Source organism: Xiphophorus maculatus, chromosome 11 (genome assembly GCF_002775205.1).
Source record: "Xiphophorus maculatus strain JP 163 A chromosome 11, X_maculatus-5.0-male, whole genome shotgun sequence".
In the NCBI taxonomy this organism is placed as follows: domain Eukaryota; kingdom Metazoa; phylum Chordata; class Actinopteri; order Cyprinodontiformes; family Poeciliidae; genus Xiphophorus; species Xiphophorus maculatus.
Window position 1 is genome coordinate 25,201,065 of NC_036453.1, and position 23,503 is coordinate 25,224,567.

At 39.1% G+C, this 23,503-nt stretch overlaps 1 protein-coding gene across 1 annotated transcript; it reads right to left on the reverse strand.

The window, feature by feature from the left end:
* Positions 1-57: 57 nt before the first annotated feature.
* Positions 58-20,923, reverse strand: dhrs11 (dehydrogenase/reductase 11). Its single transcript, XM_014469430.2, has 7 exons — positions 20,094-20,923; positions 3,864-4,073; positions 2,092-2,186; positions 1,410-1,539; positions 1,157-1,249; positions 1,000-1,065; positions 58-912 (listed from the first exon to the last, which is right to left on the reverse strand). The coding sequence occupies exons 1-7, from the start codon at positions 20,223-20,225 to the stop codon at positions 871-873; spliced, it is 768 nt and encodes a 255-aa protein (XP_014324916.2). The 5' UTR covers positions 20,226-20,923; the 3' UTR covers positions 58-870.
* Between the last annotated feature and the right edge of the window lie 2,580 nt (positions 20,924-23,503).

Here is a 23,503-nt window from a genome sequence, read left to right on the forward strand (position 1 = left end):
TTGTGTAGTGTTGATTCAGTACTAAGATTTTCTTTAAAAGCACACATTACACAACAATGAGGGGAACAGTATTTATTTTGTTTATTAAGTACATGAGAAAATTCCAAGAGAAAGATAACATGCTGCACAGCTAGTTTCCTTTTCTGAACTCCATAGTGCAGAACAGACTCTACACAGGCAAATAGGTGGACAGTATTCAAAACCACTGTGCGTAAAACAGACATGTCTCCCTAAAAGCACCCTGATCATTTGTAAAGAGTCACCAGATCCAAAACCAGAGCAACTGAATGTGTTTGTGAGATGAGTTAATAATGGAGTGGGATGTACAAACTGTTTCTGGTTACTCACAGTAGGTATGACATAGCATTGTCTAGGATTAGTTTGTGTAAGACCACTGCTATTTCTGCAATTAGATGTCAGAGTATTTATTTTTTTAAAAAGAAGAAAAAAAAACAGTTTTTCTATAAACAGCAATTATTTCAATTAAATTTCCAAAAGATATGTCATGTGACCTACAAAAACAAAACAAACAAAACAAAATGTGCAATCAATGACATATTCCCTCTGAGGTGGCAGCCGTGCAGATGACCACACAGCGCAGCAGCAACTCTGTCCCAATTTGTTCCTACTTCACTTTAAAGTTGGCTCAGTTCAGGACTGAGACCAGCAGCTGACAACGATGCTGTTCAGTAGTATTTTTATTTTTTTGTAGTGGTTTACAGAGTCCATGCACGTTATTCCTCGCACAGCCTCTTTAAGGCTCCAGCTCTTCTTGGTTTAGCTCCTATAGACCCCACACACCTTCCTTCCTTCCCACATGGCCAGCAGAGGCCGCTAAGGAGTCATGGTGGCTGCCTTCCAGTGTCACTGCTATAATACCTGCTCCACTGGTCTCATCTGCACATCTCCGATCTGACAGAAGAAAAAGGAAAAAAAAGAGAGAGAAATTAACTTTACCACTTCCAGATCAAAATATGAACAAATGACAGATAAACATACCTGAACATGAGGAGGGGAACTGAGGACAAACGTGACTGCATTGGCTACATCATCTGCTTTCAAGCACTAAAAAAGAAAAACAAAGAACCATCCCTGTTGCAAAAGTAGATGACATTACCAAATCAAACTGTTGTGAGAAACATACACAAACGCTTACCTTTATACTCTCATAGGCAGCTGCTGCTTTCTCTGGATCACTGTTGTGATGTCGGAAGGCAAACTCGGTCTCCACTATTCCAGGAGATATACACTGCAGGGACAGATAAAACATTACTGCTCAAGGTTCACTCCTCTTTCTTTTCCACCCAGGCTGCCTACAGTGAAAGTTATGACCTTCGTTTGCTACTAACGGCGACCCCCCTTGCCCCATGCCCTCCATCTTAGTGGCATTGTGATGGCCGCTCACTCACCGTGGCTCTTATGTGTGTCCTCTGTTCCCGGAGCTCTTGCCGTATCCCCTCGGTCAGCGCAGTCACAGCGTATTTAGTGGCACAGTAGAAATGCTCATCAGAACTCGGCACAAGTCGGTGCCCGCCCATGCTTTAACAGGTCAAGAGAGAAAAGAAAGAAGAAACAGGTGAATAATGATATCTCACAGCTTTGCATAAGTTGAGGAACAAATTAGCCACATGAATAGCTAATGTTTTAAAAGCAACTCACTGCTCCGTATATCAACTTTAATTCAATAAAGACACTAAAAAAGGCTTAATATTCAAAGCTCAAAGGCTGGGCAAAAGCAACACTCCTGATATGTTTTTGATGAGGGAATAAAATTAACATGATGTAAAGCTCAAAAATCTATTATAGATAACACTGTCCCTTTAATAAATGAAATTATCTGGAGACTGCATTTTAGATTTGCTCAGGTTAACTTTATCTGGAATCTAAAGCTGGTTAACAAAGTAAAAACAAAACAAATCTGTAAGGGGTCAAATACTTTTGAAAACCACTGTAAGAAGGGAAAATCTTAAATCGATATCTGTCCCTCCCATTTATTTCTGCATGTGCCAGACTTTACCTTTGTTAATAAATAGTTAAAAATCCACCATGAACAAACAGTCCCTTTGTCCTCAGATTGATTGAACAGCTTACCTGTTAATATTGATGATGTGGCCGTCATCCACGTCCCTCTCTTTCATTGATTTGTAGGCCTCACGGGTGCAGATGGACAAGGCTAAGACGTTCACCTGCAGACAAAGTGAACACCTTCTTCAGCTACTTATTCTAAACCTGCGTGTGAAGTTGTAATGTAAAGCATTCGTACGCAATATGCAATTAAAAGGACTAGATTTAACACAAACATGCTTTGATCAGAACTCGGGTTGTATGTCTGGGGTTGTTGTCCTGCTGGTAGTTGAACCTCCAGTGGGACGACATACATTTTCTTTCAGGATAATTTAGCTCAATCAATATTGCTGAGGAAAAGCCTCCCTATTGGATGATGCCGCCGCCGCCGCCATGTTTCAGGGGATGGTGTGTTCATGCTGATGTATAGTGTTACACTTTGCATCTAGGCCAAAAAGGTCAATTTTGGTCTCGGCTGAGACATGGTTCCTTATGGGAAATATTCAGTTTGACTTCTTGTAACTATCAAGAATATAATTTTTTTTTCAGATAAACTTTTCAGATTTTTATTAAGAAAATAATAATAAAAAATAGAACATTGTGTCATACTTTCTTTTCTTTTTCCCGGTTATGTTCTTATGTTGGTCATTACATAAAATTAGGAGTGCACCGATTGCAGTTTTCTGGCCGATCACCGATATTTAAAAAGCCTGACCTGCCGATTCCAATGGTGATTTATTTTTATTCGGAAATTTGCTAAATATTAGGGATGCACCAATATGAAAATATCAATATTCAATTTTACTATAGCCATTATGACTAATAATATTTCTTGTATATCTTTACTTCACTGTTGTTTTGACACTTTGAAAAAAGAAAACAGTCACTGCTTCAGTTAAATTACCCACAATCCTGCGCTACATCCCTGTCTTTGTCACATGACCAAACAAATACCACATGACCAACCTCATCCAGAAACAAATGGCAACAAACTGGAAATAAATATCGGTTGTTCAATCCAAAAGAAGACCATGACTGATTTCACATGTTAGTTTCGGTCGACTGGCAATCACCCGATTTCTCGGTGGACCCCGACTGGCTACGACGAGGTGTGAATACTTTTCCAAGGCGCTGAAACATCCTCAGGTGACTCGTGTTCAGGTAATGGCTGCAGCGTTAAACCCTGTGAACCGACTGCGCCTGTCCAGCTTCTGTCCTCTAAGCTTTTGTACCACGGTGACACTGACTGACATCAGTTTATCGCCAGCGTGGTTGTAACATAGGGGGAGGTGATCAAACAAGGTCAGCGTACAGATTAAACACGAGCTAAAAATACACCACTGTACACATTCGTGCGGGCTGCCATGACAACAGATGGGAGAGAGTCACGAATGCTGGACCGTGGAGACAAAGAATTAGAGCGGGAGGGGGGTCTTTGGTGGTCAAGAGCTCGATGAATCAAATTGGCCAGGAGAAATAGTGCCGGCTTTCATTAGTTTGCCTCTGCTGTGGGAGAGCCAGTGAAGCTGCCTTTGTGTGTGCGTGGTTGGGCGTGTGCGCGCGCGTGTGTGTGTGTGGGCGTGTGCGGAAGAGAAGCCGTGGGTGTCCACACGACGAGGCTTCAACTCTCGTTTCTTTAACAGCACAAAGTCTACAAACACAACTCTTTGGTTCACATTGGCTGAGCGTTTCGGCTCCTCCCCTCTCTGCCTGCCTGCTTATGAAGCAACGTGAAAACGATCTCCGACTCTTCCGTTGCGGAAGCCGCGTTTTCGGCTTCATCTCTTACGCTCACTTACGTCAATCATGTTCCTCCAGCCCTCCGTTTTCCCGGACAGCAAGGGTTCATTGTGAGCCAGGCCGGCATTGTTGATGCACACATCCACCCCTTTGTGAAGGGTTTTGATGGCCGAGAACATGGACAGGATCTCCTCTTCGTTGGACAGGTCACATTTGTAAGGGATGAGTGTGCCGCTGAAGCCCGCGCTCTGACATTCGGCTGCCAGTTTCTGAAACACACAAGGTTTGAATTCAGGTTAAGCTCCGTAATCAAGGACAAGAAAACAAAGGATCGAGGGAAGAGCTAGGAATGATTAACTTACAACGGCATGATAAAAACAAAAAAAAACAAAAACGCCACACCCTTTCAGGCGCCGAGGAAACGGAGAGCGGATAAAAAAAAAATTTATATCACACCAGCATCACATCAAAAAAAACTGATATCGCTTCTAATAAAACCCATTTATGACCCAGAGTCATACTAACAGTTGAGTGAAACTCATTAGGAAGTATGACTGGGAAGCGGATGGGGTCAGGCAGCTTTCCGTTTAGGTCACCATCACGGCGGGCCATGATAAAATCTGACGCGGATCCTCGAGCGAGGCACAGCTGCCTTGGTCACCTGGCATCTCGCGCTGCGAGTCGGTTTGACAGGAGGCAGCGTGGGTGATGAAGGTGGAGCTGCTGGTCCACAGAAACGATGTGCAGCGGCTCACCAGACCGCCTGAATTTATCAATTCAGAGAAATAATCTCTAGGAAAATTTCTTACAGTCCATCTAGGCCTGTCACCACAACAAATTTTACTGGACGATAAATTGCCCTAGAAATAATTGCGATAAAAGATCATTTTATCATTTTGAGACCATTTTCAACTAATAATAGTAATAATGGCATATAAATGCAATCCATCCACTAACATAAAGATTTAAAAAACTTTAATTTCTAAAGAACACTTAACACCGGAGAACATTTTTTATATCCAAAATTAACAAACAAACAATTAAAACAACAGTATTTAAGAAGGATTATTAAGTCTCTCTGACCAAAACTGCATTTCAAAAAATAATAAATCATTCAGCTTGTACAGCTGAATGAAAACAGAAAACAGGCAAACATGCAACTGCTTCGTATTGGATGTCAAAAGTTTGCAGTGTTTCTCAAAATAGCTGATATTCAACGATGTTAAAAGGGGAGCATATCTGTAAAGACTGTTATCCAAATGAGAATTATCATGCTCATTTCAACTTATCTTGCCATTAAGGGATTTATTGCTTATTGTACCATGCTAAGTTATAATAATGATGGGTTTTTATAGAAAATCTAAAGTTGTGATATTTTCTTGTTATACATATTGTGCTCACAGGCCCTTTGTTCTTGGTGTAACCACACCCTTTGTTTTTAATTGTAGCATGTTTTAATCGACAGATTGAGCATGTTGTAAAGATAGGTCTTGGCAATGGTTCTATATTGCAATAAATCAGAAAATGTTTCGGGAATGCTTTGAACTTTATAACATCTAATAATAAGATTAAAACCAAGATAAAATTGGTAGCATGTTTACATGTGGCTTTGACTTTCTGTTAAACATTTGGTCCAAGACTAACGTTTACTAATCTATTGCGACATTAGGGACATTTTTTTTTCCAATAGTTATTGTTAATAACTACAATTACTTGATTCTTATAAAAATTCTGTATTTATAATCAGGACGGGACAGAATTAAAGGATAATTTCGGTTCCTTCTCCAACAAAACGTGTGATGGTGTGTACATCCTATGTATCCCTTAGTGTGAACCAGTTTCCCTTCTTCCTCTAAGCTGTTTAACTCAGATTATCCACAAAGAAATCATTATCTGAACAAAGCTGTCAAAAGGTCAAAACACTGTAAATAAAGAGCCAGGCATAAAGCGCTACGCATCAACTAGATGGGTGGTCGCCTCGCTCACTTCTCACATTAGTTGTCATGTGCGACAACCGATGTGTTCAGCAGCAGAAAACATCTTTAGAAGTTAAATATCCGAGTAGCGGTTAGAACAAAGCTGGTAGCGACACGTGTCAGTGAATCCACGCAGGGACGGACCCTCAGGCTGGACGCTGCCTGGTTGAGGAACTCGGGTTTTATTGAGAGCGGAGGTTGAAGCGATGGGGAAGCGGGGCCAGACTTTTGTTTGAGAGAAGGATTTAGTTGTGTTACCGAGGCTGAAGAGGGAGCAGCAGAGCAAACAGGCTGTGATCAGAGTCCAACTTACAGGAAGTCTCAGGCTGTGAATCTCTGCGTGGTTGAGGATGTGGGTGTGTTCTGGCAATGGCTGTTCTGCTGTGGTCAGTACCAGCCACAGATATGCAACCAGGCCTGAAAGCTCGAACAGCAGCAAACGTATGAATCCCAGGTGGTTGAATTTCACCATTAGATCTTGTAGTCATTTTTTAATTGTTAACACAGGATGTTTTCAAACGCGATAGTACGGTAGACTCAGTTTGTTTGGGGACCAAAGTTAGGACATTTGTTACATTTCCTCTCTGGTGCGGTTAATTTGACACACTGCACTGTGTCAAATTAACCAAACCCTTTAAAAAACCTGTTCCCCCCCTTCACCTGTGGCGGCACTGCACCAACAAACACTGAATGAAACGATATGAAAACCTCTCAAGAAGAAATGAGCGCAACTTCCTTCTATATGAAATGTAAACAAAAACGGTGAGATTTTAATTGGTGTAGGATTTCTTCTGGTAAAGGATCACGAGCCATTTCTTACACTACCGCTAGATTTGTGCCTTTGTTTAGGCAGAATGCCTTGCTTCCTGTTATAGTTCGCTTCCTGTTTTTGGAGCGGTCTCCAGTCTGCTTGGCATTCACATATGCATTGGAACCGCACCAGAGTCCACTTCAACCAAACAACAACCTAGGTCTTTAGGCGGACCAGAGTTAGATTTTTTTGGTCCGCATCAGAGTTTGATTGCGCATTTAGTATTCTGCCATGAACAAACTGGACTTTCTGGGCAAACAAAATAGAATTCAATGTGTGAATTCTAGCCCATGAACCCACAAAATCCAATACATTGAAGCTTTTGGATGTGTAAAAGTTTCAGTGGTATGCAGGATATTTTCGCAAAACACTGAAATTAAATCCCTAGCCTGTAATCCCGGCAAAGTGAAGAACATGTTGCACACCATCAAGTTCTGCATCATGACCATCAATCATTCATCCTTCCAGGTTGGACAGGTGTCGATGGATGAACGAAACACCTTCTCTGAGCGGTGAAAAGAGATAAAAATAGGGATAACGAAGCGCTACGGGCAGAGAGCTTTAGGGTGTGAGACTGATCGATACCTCAAGGCAGCAGCGACGAGCACAGATAACTGAGAAATTAGATTTGACTCGGGATGGCTGAGTAGCTCTCTCGAACAAATGAGGGATTGTGTTATCAGACACAGTGTCTCCTCTTTGCTCCCTGCAAAGACGGGTGGGTGTCCAAAAGTGATTAAAATGGCAAAGAAAAATATGTAGCCACTAGCCACACAGCTACATAGGCAACAGTTCTTCCGTTCTGTTTCCAAAGTCCACGTCTTAAGCAAATGTGGCACATAAAACAATTATGCTGTCATATTACATCTTCATCTTCGTTATGGAGGAAGGACGAGAGGAAGGGAGGGAGCGCTGATATCGAAAAGTGAACCAGAATGAGAGCATGAGAAAAAGAATAGAGACTAAGGACTTGTCCACATGAAGCCGAGTCTTTAGAAAAAACAAATATCTGCCACGTCGCTATAAAAGATAATGTCTTACACATGAGATCGTTTTCAAAAAAGATTTCATTCACATGAGCGTGCACAAATACGTCCCGGAGCGTTGCTTTAAATATGCCAAACACATAGGGGGCAGTGTAGCACAAAGCTAAAACCTGTCAGCCAATCAGATTGCTTCAAAACAACCTTGACTTCCTGTTAGGAATTAAACATGGTGCCAGGAGGTTCCTTGGTGTGTACAGATATACAAGTTGTACTAGTTTTAAGTAGCATATTATAGGACTGTGTGCAACTAATGATTATTTTAGTAATCAATTAATCTATTGATTATTCTGATGATTAATACATCAAAAATGGCACTTTTTCATTTAACCACTTCAGCCTTTTTTTTTTTATACATTTCAACAAATGGCAATGTTTTGAGTCGGTATACTCCAGTTAACGTCTAATCGATTACTAAATTAGTTGATGAGGATTTCAATCATTTCAGCCCTAACATATTAGAATACAACGTTAATTAAACAAAAGACGTCAATTGTGTCAAAGCAAGCATGTATTTATATACACTATTTGTAGCAGACTGCATTGAGTGGAATCCTACATTTCCGTTTTTACATTTACACACGCAAACACAAATATACAGTTTTCTCAAAGCTATACTTTGGTCAGAGTTTTTATAAACAATCGGTTGATATCAAACAGCGTTTTTGTGTAGACGAAAGGCCAAAACACAAATATGTGCTGGTTTTCCAGATATTTGGCTACATGTGGACTAGGCCTAAGAGGTGTAGCGCATAAAGACCAAGTAGCTTCCGGGCTGCTTTAGCTTTGAGACTGGACATATTGAAAGCAGGAGAAGCTCAAAATAACACCAAAGAAATCATAAAATCATCTCTCATTTAAACCTGAATTCCTCTAAACATGTTCATTCACTGAAAATGTAGAGAAATTCTTATTTTCTCAACATTTTTATTGACAGAGAGACACAATCAGAGAGGCCACAGGGGACACCAGGCTGTGTAATCAGAAAGGCAGAGGAATGGATGGGACAGTTGTGCACTTATCTCTTTTCCAAACTGCAACACTAAGCTAAAAGGTCTAAAGGTTGAACAGGGTGGGTTTACGACACTCCCATTAAGACTGTGCAATCATCCAAGGAGATAAGGGGAGTGATCACAATATCTGTTAGTAACTAGGCTCGGTGATAAATCGGAGTTCCCTCCCATCAGTGGAGCAAAGTCAAAAGTCTAACAGACCTGTGACACTGTGCGACTTTACATCAAAAATAGCGGTTTTCATGAAGAACTTTTAGCTTAATGTTCAAATAAGAAAATTAAAAAAAACTATTGCAGTCACATGTCACCAAAAATACAAAGGCGCTTTACAGACAATCTAAGCTCTCTGGAAAGAAAAAAGTGATCTGAAAAAGTAGCAATCATTTGTAGTCAGCCACTGTACTCTGAGATCCCTAAATGAAATCCAATGCAACTGTTTTCAAAGGGCATCTCAAAGGCTAAGAAGAGTAATGTAAGGGAATATTTATCGTGAACAAATGTTGTCACATTTGTGACCGAGAAACACAACAGATGGGTCAAGGAGGAAGTTATGAAGAAGTTTAAAGTAAGATTAAGTCATAAAACAATATCAAAAGTTTTGAACATTTCACAGAACTGTCTCCAACCCATTATCAGCAAAATGGAAACCACACAACTGCAAAACTAAGACATGGCGTACTACCCTTTTCCTTCTACTTTATGTTAGTCTTTCACATACTATCCTCATAAAACACACTGAAGTTGTAATAGACAAAAAAACAGAACCCAAAATGAAGAAGCAGCATTCAGTTTTTATGCTCCTCTAATCTGGAACAAACTTTCAGAAAACTAATAAAAACCTCCTGTGAAAGGTAAAAACCCACCTCCTGTGGCTGGTTCATAATAACTGGAACACTAATCAATATATTTGATGTATATTTATTTTCTTGATGATACAAATTCTAATGTTTTTATTGCTTGTGTCATAATTGGTTAGCTTACATAATTTAGATCAACATTAGATTCTTCTTCTGCTCTTTCCTTTGGTTTGTTATTTTGTTTGTATTGTCTTTTAAATCCTGTAAAGCACTTTGTATTGCCTTGTTGCTGAAAATGTGCTATATAAATAAAATTACCTTTACTATGTTTTTGTTGTTTCTGAAATGTGCTACGCAAATAACCTTGCCTTGACAAAAGCTGGTTGTGTTTATAATACTACTATTTATATAAGTTTCAAGTTCCAGTTCTAACCTTCTGAAACAAATACTCTCCTGCTACCAAACCGACAGTAATCATGCGACACTACTCTCTCAAGCGATAGGCTGCCTGTGCTCCTCATTCATGCCATTCAATCAACAGACTCTGCAGCCTGGATACCAGAAGTGAGTCGCGGCACAGCGCATGCTGAGATGGGAGAAAACAAGGAAAACAGACCCAGGAGGACCCCATGGAGACAAAGTTGATCTGACACAGTCCAAACTGGAACGCCTTTCAAACGCGGCCAACTAAAGGGGGCTCGGTGTATTCAGCCTCAGAGCTTCTAGTAGACATAAAAAGCCTTCCAAAATCAGACAAACACTCGCTAACAACGACAATTTGGCTGCTGGTGAAGAGAAAAATAAAATCTATTTGCATTCATCCCTTGTTTCTCTGAACACTGAACTTGATGAACTCTACTGTGTCAGTATTTGTATTTGAAAAGATATGTATATCTGTGTGTGTATATATATATATATATCGATTACATTATACGTCATATTTCTGTTCATTTTCTGATCAAAATGAACAGAAAATTCATCCGATAAAATCTTCAATAATTTCACAGAACTTAACCTCTCATGATCAGCTAAGCAAGGTTGGTGGCATCACCTAACTCACTCATTCACTCTTTGGTTACCTAGCAACACCCTGGTGAGTAACTTGCGCAGCAGTAGTTTCATGTTTTTGCCACCGTGCCTCATAACTGCTTATAAATAAAAAAACAACGTGGAGTGAAGGGAGAAAATGAGTAAAACATGTCAAGAGTAAACTGTGGATAAGGCAGGAAAGGTCACGCCACCAGTTTAGCAGTAATTCAGATATTTAAAACAAAAAATGAATCCTTAATTACTGACACCGGCCGATATGAAACGCTAATACCGTGATGTTTTTCTGCCACGTCATCCAGCCCTGTTTAAAGGTTTCCATTCACTCCTCTCGCTCCGCCACACGTTCCATTACATGTGCTGACCTGCTCCTATAGCTGTACTAAACAAATTAACATTCCTGCAATATATTTCACCCTCGCGCATCAGAGCAGCTTCTTGAAACATCGCACATGCTGCTGGCATCTCACAAGTCACACGACTGGAGAAGAGCGTGCAGTGACAGACAGAAAGTGTTTCCATATACGATTGTTGGAGGCTCAAAAAGGAAATATTAGTGAGCGTAAATCTTAAATCCTGAAATATGAAAACAGTGGAGCGGCCATATGTGATTTGAAACAACTCTCTATATACAATGCTTTCATTTGATTTATCAGGATATGAGAAATTATGTTTGTTTTGTTTTTTTAATTGTGCTGATGCAACTGAAATGTCCCACAAGAGCAGAACCCATGGAAACAAAATGGATTATTCAGGTATATGTTGTCCTTCCAGCCAAAGCGGAAAATGTGCTGCCAGTGGGAAGGCTTTCTGCTTGGGTGAAACTGACGAGGTGAAGACGCCGCAAGGTAACCTGACGAGTTAAAGAAGAAAAAAAAAAAACAGCAGAAAAAGCTGGAATTGTAACAAACATTTTTTTACAAACTCAATATAGGCCTGTCACAATAACAAATTTTGTTGGAGTATAAATTGCCCCTGAAATTATTGCGGTTAACAAAAACACTGTCATTTTGAGACCATTTTCAACTAATAAAGTAATAATAATAATGATGTATTAAGGCAAATAAACCCTCTCAAACATAAAGAAAACTTAATTACTACAGAACTACTCAACTACAGAACTGGAAAAAATGTTAAATATCAAAGAAATAAAGAAAGCAACTTGAAACAACAGCAATTAAATAGAATTATGATGTCGATGTAAACAAAATTACATTTCAAGAAATAATAATCATACAAATTAAATCAGGAAAACAGGCAAAAGCTGCCTGTTAGGTAAACGAACTACTTCGCACTGGGTGTCAAATGTTTACATCATTTTTCAAAATGTAGTAATTCAGATATGTAAAACAAAAAATGAATACGGAGATCATCTGATTCTCCGAATTCTTATCTAAGCTTAAAAGCTTAGATAAGAGCATATCTTTACCGATTGTTGTCCAAATGGAAATGACCATACTCATTTTAATTTAACATGCAATTAACTGATTTATTGCTCACCTTGCCACACCTTTCAGATTCTTATTTGTAAATTAAATGAAAAATAATTGTGACTACTTCACAATTATGGACTGCTCTTTGCTGTCCTAGCAATACGAACCTCGATAGACTACGTTTCGAAATGCGGAAAAGTTTACTGGGTGTAAATACTTTTGCAAGAAGCTAAAAAAAGAGGTTAGCAAAATAAGGCTAAAAGGTATGAAACAAAGGAAGTACAGCTGTCTCATTTGACCCACTTTCAGTCAACGGGACGAATTTGTCACTGTGACACTAGAAGACAGGCTGTCTAGACACAACCCACAGGAGATGACTGAGGCAGTCTATGTGTCTGAAAACGGAGATACTTAATGTGTCACCTCAGATTCTGAAGCATGACTGAGCAGCTTCTCCTGCCTCCCTCAGAACGGGCGCAGAGTGGAGCCAGATCAGCCGAGGTCTCCCATCAAGCTTCTAACTCACCTGCCAAGAGCTTTCAGGCTTAATTCAAGATTAACTCCAGGCAAATTAAGGATGCTTAGGCAGAGAAACCAGTGAGAGACCAAACGCCTTCAGAGCTACAAAGAGGCCCAGAGTCACAAGTATGTTGAAATGAAGTGGGAAGGTATGCGGAAACTTGTAAAGATATCGCGCTTTTCTGCATCTTTCCTCAAACAAATGTAGTCTCAAAAGAAAAAGAAAAAACTATTCTGCCTTGTTCTGTTTTTGTCAGATGTCTCCTAAACATATATGATTACTGCTGGTCATTTGGGATTGGTAAACATGATGGAGAAAGAAATTTTGGGGAAAAAATAAAATAATTGAGAGAAATTCTGAAACATTTTAGCTACAAAATGGTTCAATATGACATATCTGAGCAAGAATGTGACTAATCCAGCATAGGCTGTGCTGCAGGTGCAGGCATGGTAAGGCCGACTGGCCTCATTATGTCTCAGAACTTTTTAGTGGAAGTACAGCTGCAAACATTGTGGGACTTTGAAATCAACTTCATGGAAAAGCTCAATGGAATCATGTGTGTTTTTTTAAGTAATTAAATGAAAATGACTGCTAAATATTATTAATAATCAAATTTAACCTTTCCAGTCTGCCCTGGTTTTCTTCACTAACAAATTTAATGGCTTTCACTTAAATTCATCTAGCAATTTCTCTCTATATATATTAAACGTTTTGCTGCAGCTGTGTAGAACCTCTTTACAGGAGAGATTTGATGAAAACATACAAAACAACAACAAAAACAATAAATAGAAATACTCAAAAAAAACTCTGACCAGCTGCCTTGTGTCACCATTGGGACGCGAGCATGAAAGTTTCTTCAGAGAGGAAGATTTAATCTTGATTAAATACAAATTTAGAAGAAAACAGGTAGAAAAACTGACCATGTCATGATTTCATTGGTAACCAACTATAAAGCGAGTTGGACTGATTTCACATAAAAGTCTGAGGTCAACAATCTTTACCATCCAGAGAGCAAATTCTGCTTGGCAAGTCCAAAATAATGATAATAATAAAATCACAACTCTTTAATTCAATTCAATTTTTAATTTTTTTGGTATATTTGTAATCAGGGTTTCCCCCAGTGTATTATAAGCCTGGCGGGCCACAAGGTTTTATTTGTGCCCCCATCAGGCTTAATATTGCTTATTTATTTAAGGGTTTTTTTAATGTTTGCATGTTTTAAGTTGGTGTTACAGTTGGTGTTCAGATATTAATCTTACAATATTTCAATAACACATAATTATCAATTGATATTTTCAAATTTCCTGTCAACTTTAAACATTTTTTAACTCAAAAACACGACGGGTTGCTGGATGGATGACTGCACTAGCGAACAACCAACAGGTTTAGCAAGTTTTATGGGGGAAACCTTGTTTAATATTGTATTGAAAACAATTAAGTGGTTAAATGAAAAGAAAAAAAATCAGAAAAATGTGCCAATTTCCTTATCCGATTACTTTATTCTTTTGATTATTTTGACGTTTCCAAACAGAAATTACCTAGGAACACACACAATAAAACACTGCCACAAAGGTCATTTTCATTTGCTTTATATTTAAAACCATATCTTTGAGTTTGATATTATTCTAGCCAAAGTTATAATAGAGGCCCTTAAGAGCCACATGCAGCTCTGAAGCAGCAAGTTAAAGTTTTAAAGACCAGACAGAGAAATTTCATTCGACATCTATGTGCACTAATGGACAGAAAGATCATCTGATTTTCCGTATTCTTATCTGAGCTTGTCTTCTTTGGGAATGCTTTATGCCGAGTCATTCTGCACACATCGGTGTGACAAACAGACGCCCAGAATTATGCGTGCTAAATTTATTTAATCTCAAACTGCAGCAGTGACAGCTCTGAATCTTGCATCTTTAATTTTCATCAAAGCTTCAAATACCAGCTCTGAAAAAGCTGCATCTTTGCAGAGAGGGAAAAGTTATTGTTACATTTGGTTTGGGTTAAAACAAACATGCCCGCCATTTCCATCCTCCATCTTTTAACAAAACGCCACGCTGTCCACCGAAGAGCATCACCGTACGCCAAAAAGGCACAAACTTTCTTTGGTTTGCCGTCCGTTCACACGGTTCCTGAAAGCGTGCTCAGACAGGGATGCAAAGCGCTACATTCCACACCGAAGCACGACCGCCGGATTTGATTATGTGGCCGACTCCGCCCTGCCTCCACCTTCGGCAGCGCCTCGCAAAAGGCCCGGCCGATCTCCTTAACACGAGCCCTGACCTGCAGGTAAGTACTTGAAACTCAACAACAAACATTGTGATTATTTTTAGATTAAAAGCAACACACAAAAACGCTTAAGATGTTATTAGAAATCTGACGAGACGTAAACATGTGAAAGTCTTCGGATTTGTGCAGGACAAAATGATCTATAACCCATGGAGTTTTTGTGTTTTTTTATTTTGTTTTAAGTGACACAAGAAAACATGAATTTTGAAGTATTTTATAGGAAATTTAAGTGATAGACAGAAAACAAAGTGGGCGTTTATCGTATCGTTTGTCAAGAAAAATTCATCGACACATTTCAGTTATCGATGTTAACTAAAAAAACAAAACATGATCCGAAATGTTATTTCTGTCATTTTCTACACATTTTGCTTCACGAGAATATCGTTCAATATCAGTAAGTTCCAAAAATATCATTAAATGCAGTAAGTTTGTGCAGTTTAGTGATATAAATCACACTTTTTCTAAAATAAGCCGCGTCCTGAAGAAGCCTATTACTGATGAGTGTTTTTCAAGAATATTTGTGTTGGTGGCCCAATGAATGCTGTGCTATGCAGTCAACATCCTACAAAGCTATGTATTACCTAAAAAATACGTAAATATGTTTTGTTTTTTTATCTTTATTTTAATCTTTATTGCTATCACAATACCACCGCAAAATATTGCGCTACAATCTTCCAAAATTGTAAAACGTTTTGAACACCTGCATGGTAGAAGATAAAGCTTGCATTTTGAACGACTCGTAAGCGTTCACGTTCACATCCTCATGAAACGAAAGTGTGTTTCCATTACAGCTTCACAATGTGCTGGGTGAGCGGAAAAACGAGAGAACCATGTGGGCTATGTGGGAAGCGATGGTTTAAAAGGCCTGAGAAAGACTTTAGAGGGGATCTAATATGGCAGGAGAATCAATATTCATTTCCACAGCCGGGCTTCTTTCTCCACTCCGGAGAGGATTTCGCAAGCGTTAATGAGAAGCCGAGTCTCCGCCGCCTTGGCTCCCGTCCTGTCCATTCCTGCGCGGAAGCCCATGGTGACCACACATCGCCCTCCAAAAAAAAAAAAAAAAAAAAACCCGCCCGACCGCTCTCTATTCTCACTGACAACAAAACACTGCTGCCGCCATGACTCTCCGATCCGCTTTTCTTGAGAGTCCTGTTTGTACAGAAAACAGACGACGGTGGCGCTCGGGGCCGCGTTTCTGACGCTCCCACCGTCGTTTCATCTGCTGAAGTAAGGAGGTTCGCTTCCAGAGGTGAAGGCAATACAAGCCGGAGAGAGGACGTTGGTGACAATTTGCTTGGTGATGCATTGGGTACATACGTTACCCGGCGAACAGCATGCCAGGTTTGGCACAACTGCAAGGAAAAGCTTACAAAGCAGGGTTAGCACAGTACTGGCTCAGTCCCACTCTTTGAACAGACACACTATACAGAAAAAGTATTGAAAGTAAAACAATTCTATATTGTGATTTTGTTGGGTTTTTTTCCCCCCCTAAAATGAAGTCTGCTCAACTTATAAAGGAGTAAAATATGGAACTCTTACAAACGGGAAGAACAAAGTACAGTAAAGCCTACATTTTTTGACCTTGTTTAAGCCGACACAGGCTGTCGCAGTTAACTATTGACAGGATGCGGCCATGTGACTGGAGTATGAATGGAGGGAGGATGGCTGTTGCACAATTCACACTCACTCTCAGCTGCTGTGGGTAAGGGTGTGTGTTTATAGTCAGGGTAGGAGGAAACGTTTGCCGTGATAAAAACACACTATAGAAACATTTGATTTTTTTCCTAAGTAATCTAAGTACGAAAATAAAATGAAGCAACCCGATCAACACTTCAGCTACCTATTTAAGTTTAACATTACACAAAAATACCACAGTTTAAGGCTATTTAAAAAATAAAAAAAAACGAAACTAAAATTTTAATTAAATGCTGTAGCTGTTTTAATTTAAAACAAATTTAAGTACAATAGCTAGGTCAAAAAAGAATATGGGATGAAAACTCACCAAATTTTTGTAATATTCTGTGCGTTTATTGCACAGAATTACTCTCTCTCCACTTCCGTTCTTCAACAAGTAGCACTAGGAGCTCAGAAGGCGGACTTTGCTGGGTTTCTCTGACATTTTCTTTAAAATCAAAGAACAGCATGATGGGAAATTTGAGCAGTTTCGAAACTGTGAAGGCGTTCATATGTTTAGTGCAAACTGTAAAGAGCAAGGACGCAGAATCTGGTGGAGCTACATTTCCAACATATCTGATTGTATTTCGATGAAAAAGGAACGATGTAAACTAGCCATACTCCATTTCACACCTTCTGTCAGAATGTAGTAACACAGGAATCTTCCCTGGAGAAGACAGGAAGGCTTGTAACTTGGTTACAAACACGCTATCAAAGAGTAGCTTGTCGCATGAGAAGTTGTCAACTGGTTGCAACAACTTGTCACTCGACCAGTTGTCGCATGACAACTAGTCCATCCAGTTGTCATGCAAATTTTGAGAGAGCTTTTAAAAACATTGCCAAAACAAAATGAAAAAATAAGTAGAGAAAATGCCTATTATGTGTATTACTTAACTAGTTTGGAGCGAATCAATTAGGTTACGTAAAGCATAATTTCATCAGATGTTGACGATACCCATTGCTGTAATAAATAAGAAGTATGTGAGATAAATGTTCGCCATGTCAGAACTTATGTGCAAATGTGTTTCCCTCTCCCCTTCAGCGTGTTAACTCTTTTTGGAAAAATACTACTAATAAAAAAAATAAAAACACCTCAAGCGAGCATAGAAACTATTTTTGAGAAACTGAGGAAGTTATTTCAAATTTTGCCACTATTGTCAACAACCTTTTCTAATGCGATAAATCAAAATGCGCATCCAGAAAACATTAACGGAAACACGGCTAATGGCAAGTGCAGTAGGGTTTTAAAAAGCTACAGGTACCGCTGCTTTCCCCTCCTCCTCTTCCACTTGTTACTGCACGCTGCTGGTCAGCTGTCATTTTTCCCATGCTCCCACAATACACCAACTTAATGGCGCGGTTAAATATCTGGTCCACTAATTGCACTACATAAAGTCACCACGACTTCTTCAGAAAACAATCTGGCTGTCAAAGTGTTTGAGAAGCATTTGTGGTTTTGCTGTGTTTTTACTCCAGGTTACTAAACTTCCGAGCTCATACTGATCGTCTATGCAGCTAGGTGAAGCTATTGTATTCAAATCCAACTGTGATCAGGGTTTCCCCTGTTGTATTATAAGCCTGGTGCTCCCACCAGGCTAAACAATGTTTATATATTTTAGTTTTTTTAATGATTGCCTTTTTTTTAAAGACTTTATAGTTGATGTTTAGGTATTAATCTTCCAATAACACATAATCATCAAGTGATATTTCCAAATTTCCTGTCAACTTTAAACATTTTTTAACTCAAAAACCCAGCGAACCACTGGATGACTGCCCTAGCGCCCTGAGCACCAAGCTTAGCAAGTTTTCTGGAGGAAACCCTGGCGATAGCAGCATTAATCCCGACAGGGTATAAAGCATTTAAAAAGCCCTTGAATCAATGAGGCGACACGGGCGAGGCCTAAATATTCGCAGAAAAGATAAGCAAGGCGCAGAACCTTCAGGCTTACGGTTAAGTAAGACTTAAAGGGGCAGGGTGGCAGAAACCTGTCTTGAAAGAGTCCTCTGTCCTCCAGCTGACACTCTGACAGAGTGATCCAACCTGATTTTATTAAGCAGAACCTGAATACTGACTACAAAGATCTTTTTTCAAGTTTATGATACCAAGAATTCAACTGTGATCTTTATACACAAAGGTGTTTGTCAGAAATGAAACTAATTTCGCCTTATAGTTTACCAATAAAAATAAATCTGGGCATGGATTAAATATTAGCCATTACAATTATTTTAGTCAGGCATATTAGTTAGTACAAGTGTGTATCGTTAAAACACCTTTTTTGGTAACAAATCCTACCTGAAAATGTTAGTTGCAATTGATATATGTTAATTCAGTCAGAGAACATTAAGCTAGATTTTTTAAAAAGATAATTTGAGTTGTATTATGAATACATATTCATATAATAAAAGTTCAGAACTGTAAAAATTTTAATTCTAGCCCAGCAATAGTTTCATAGAGTTGCTGTTGCTAGTGACTTCAGCTGTAAATGGATTACATACCACCTTAGAAAGGATTTTTAAAGTATACAATACTATTTCAGTGATGTCTCTGCTTTAATCGCAGACCTCTGTTTTGTTTTCCTTTCTTTCTAAAATGAGACAACTTCATGATAGAAACAGCGAAGGTTCTTGCAAGTCATGATTCCCCTGCAAAGGACTCAGTCGTGATAAACTGGATCAACTTCAGACGTAAAACTTGTTGGAGTGCACTAATGGCAGTGTCTGCAGAACTGTATCCTTGAGATTTATTTGGTATTTATCCATCTGAGCTTGTCGTTCTTAAATGTACATTTAGGGAGATGGTTATGGATTGAGAAATGTTAAATAAACGCCTTTGACTCTTGATTGTGCAGATATGCATATGATTAATAAAACAGAAGTTGCCAAATAGTTTGGTGCCTGTTGTGTCTAAAGTTTGCCATTACTTGACAAACTCGATCTATTTGAGTGATTAAATTGATCAACTTGAATAGTATGATCTTGAAACAAAAATAATTAGAATTTGACTCATTTTGTCCAGTGGGTACATTTGAGTAACTTAGACTTAGACTGACTTTATTGTCATTTTGCATGCACAGGGTGTATACAGAACGAAATTTCGTTGCATACGGCTCAGAACAATGTTTTGAGGTTCCAATGTTGTGAGGTTACTCCAGAATAAAATAAAATAGTTGTTGCTAACTCTGATTTCTAGCAACTGGAGGGAAGACACAGAGATTAGAGGTGATTATATTTTAAGGATGGGATGGGCAGCTGTCAGTGATATGAATACAGAAGGATTATCATTGCTCCCTCCGTGTAGAAATGTGCGACACACGCCATCATCACTATGTAGACAGAACTCTACAGGACAGAAATCATCTCTTATCTCCCACGATTTAACTGTTAATATGTGAAATGGCATATGTAATTATAAACTAACGGCTTTATTTATTTTTTCATTAATTTGCTCAACTTAGCAGGGTATACTTCCAAACAAACCTACGGCGTCTGCTTCACCACCTGGATAACGACTTTGTAACACCGGGGCTAAAGGTCTGTAGCTTCAACAGTAAAGCTAATGTTAGCTAGCCGTTAACGTTAGTTAGCAGGAATGTTGTTGCTCTGACAACACTCAATTTTTCTATCTTTCTTTTTTTTTTTCTCTCTCTCTCCTTCTTCTTAATAACATTCCTCTAAACGACACCGCTTACCTCAATTTTGTCGACATTCCTGGCACAGCCGACAACCCGCATGCCCTGCTGGACCAGAGCCCGGGTTACAGCCGCTCCAATCCCCACCGAGGCTCCGGTCACCAGGGCCACTCTGCCTTTCCACCGCTCCATCTCCACCAAGCGTCTTCACCGGGACCGTTTCTGTGACGCGAGCCTACGGCTCCCCCGTGCTGCGCTTCTGCCGAGCCCCAAACCAGGCTGCCGCGGTCGAGGATGTCGCGGGGGTTACGTACGGTATTCGAAATATGGGATGCAGCCGTTCCAGAGTCCCGTGTCAGTCTGCGCAGCGTCCAGGACGACGGCGGCAATAAGAGGTCGTAAAGATCGATCCATGCGCCTCTCGGACCGAAATACGAAGAGTCCGGCTGCGTTGAAATGTTTGACTCGCTTCACCTCCCACTTTCATTTCGAGCCGCCGCACTGGACTGGGGAGTGTTGAGAGTAGCTTATTAGCACCACCTAGTGGAGAGGATGGAATTGTAAAAGTCAAAGGTGAAACTGTGGCATAAATACCACCGGTGGGGCTGGATGTGTTTTCAGGGGAACTCCAGAGATGCCCCCAGAAAGTCTTTAAACTTATAAAGTGGGTTGTCCCAAGGTTGTATGGGGTCCTAAGAAGAATTTCATTTGGGGCCCTAAACTTGTATACAAATTTAGTGGATCCAGGAAGGTGGGCCAGATTTATTTAGCTGAGCTTGAAAGCAATCTGATAATTGGTTATTATCTTCTAAAATGTGTTTTGTGAACAAACTGAGTTGAAATGCAAAAAGATTAAAGTCATGGCATCAGATTATAACTCTATTAACACAACATTGTTATTAAGTTATATTAAGTTGCTTTTTATATTAACAGCATTTCATATTTTTACAATTTATAGACAACTACTACTCAGTGGTGGTTGTTATTGTGTCTTGTCTCTATGCTGTAACTGCGAAGTAATTTCCCTGCTGGGATGAATAAAGTACTTCTATTCTAATCTATTCTATTCTATAAATAAAAAAAGATTACTATTTGCATTCTTATAGCATACTTGCCAATTCCTTTAAATCTTAAAATAAAAAATCAATCTTTTATTTCATGTGTACTTAATCTATTGCAGAGAAGAAGAGGCGCAACTGGGTCATTCATCCTTAACGTCATGGCTTAGAATACTTTTTTCAAAATAATCCTCCTTGTCAAAACCAAAGTAAGAATATTTAATTAATATAAAACTTTCTGATTACTAGTTTCTCCCACCCAAAATCCTAAAATTTCTACTAAAATGAAATGTAATTAAAAAAATAAAAGAAAAAGCCCAGTCTGCTTAAATCCAGTGCACAGTGAGGAAGCGCCAGGTACTAACATCAGTACAGACTGTCCAGGAATGTGAGCTACTGTTCACATTCCTGGACAGTCAGTTTTATTTCTTTAACCGAAAATTAAACGTTCAAAGGCGTGGGAGTAGAATAGGCTGACAAACTAACCATATGCTTTATTAGGTATTAATCTAACACTGGTCTCTGCTGACATGATGGTCTATGAAGCTCACACTTGATTCAGAAATGCATTACAGCCAAAGAATATTTCATGCAATACAAACTTTCTGAAGTTTACTCACAAACAATGAGCTGGAGCATAGATTCATGAATTGGTCTATGCAGCTTGCTGAGATATTAATAAGTTACTTTATTTACCAAGTTGTTCCCTGTAGGCGTGGAGCTCTCCAACAGAGGGACGTTTGGCACTGATATTTATAAATGTATTAAATTTTTTCTGTCATTTTAATCTGAAACTGGATTTACGTCAGATCACTAATTCTGTTTATCCCTCTCTTAATGCATTTATAAAGTGGAGATCCACAATGCTGCCAATATGTTTTTAACTTTAATCCATACAGCTGTTTTGACAGAATTAGTAAAAGGCTAAAATGTATGAATAAAGTCCTGAAGGGGATTCATGTGAGCATAGATTTTTTTCGGAGCATTCTGTTAGGCACAAGTTTCAAACTTCTGTCCTCAAGGTTTGGTGTTCTGCAACCTCTCAATGCATCCTTGTCTGAACACACCTAAAGGGGCAGTATTATGTAAAATCGACATTTTGAGATTTACATCATGTTATTCCATCATCAAAAAACATATCTGGAATGTTGCTTTGATTCTTTCACAGTTTGAGAAATGCTTTAATCTCCCATGGCAACCATTCAACTGTGCAAAACACCTGGTTGGACCTAGCTCCGCCTTCGAGGCGCAGCTCCTCCCTCATTCAGTTCCTTCAGACTAGCGGCAGCAATTAGCAAACACCGGTTGGAATTGCACATCTACTGAGCTCATTATATGAGCTACTTCTCTAACGCTGGTAAAAATGTTGCTAAAAGGTTAATAGGCGAGTGATTTCATGATGACTTCCTGAGTTTCAGAAAAAGCAGGTGTTTTTAAAGAGACAGAGGACCAATTTGAAGAAGTTATTTATTTTAAGTCATATTAGATCTATACAGTCTTTTTATAACAACTGAAGTTGGCACTGTGTGCCTGGAAAATACACAATACCGCCCCTTTAAAAGCAAGTTATTGAATTGCCTTTCCTGATTGAAATCAAGTTCTACAGAGTCCTGCTAATGACCAAAGTACTTCATTCAGGTTTGTTGAAGCAGACTCACACCCAAAGGTTGGAAGACAAGAGCCTTCAAGTACTGGAGCTTCAGATTTCTGCAATATGGGACATCCCAACTAAGCCACTGTGTAAAATTTGAAGACTGATCGATAAAATAAAATAGGAACTTTGACTTTTCTGTACTTGAAATGAACAACTCCAAAAGGAGTACTAACCAACAGGATATAGTGTACAGTTAAAACAAGTTTCACAAAGCTCACGTCTTAGATTAGACCAATAGGAAACAGTCAGCTGATGTGAAACCTGCTGTGTCTGAGGCAAAAAAGAGAAAAGCAGAGTAACTGGAAAGTAACCCAATCGTCCTGGGCTGGAACACCTGCTTACAGGTGCCAGAAAATGGTCGACTCCACGCCACACAGATTTGAAGCAGCCCTCAAACATCATTTATTTAAAAAAAGCTTTAATTCAGTCATTTACAGGAAAACGAAATTTTCCCCAAGTATTTTATGTTTCAGTTCATTTTAAAAATACTTTATTGATACCAAAGGGAAGCTAAATGTTGCTGTAGCTCATTATTCAAGGTTTTTCAGAGAGTCGTAGAAGCTGATTGTTGTCTTTCCAGTTGGAGTTTATACAATAAATGGGTTTGTAGAGAAATTTGGTAGAATTTTGGACACAACTGTACTTAAAAAAAAATAGAAAATCATGTTTTTGGTGATAAAAATTGGTTTGCAAAACTGCATATAAGTTTTGTATATTGTGAAGAAAAATTCATATTTAGAGGGGAGGGGGAAAAAAAC

Coding starts and splice junctions, on each gene's coding strand:
- dhrs11 (XM_014469430.2), bottom strand. CDS start 20,225: ATGGAGCGGTGGAAAGGCAGAGTGGCCCTGGTGACCGGAGCCTCGGTG. Junction 2,187..3,863: donor GCTGGAGGAACATGATTGAC/GTAAGTGAGCGT, acceptor CTTTGTCTGCAG/GTGAACGTCTTAGCCTTGTC. Junction 913..999: donor GTTCCCCTCCTCATGTTCAG/GTATGTTTATCT, acceptor TTCTTCTGTCAG/ATCGGAGATGTGCAGATGAG.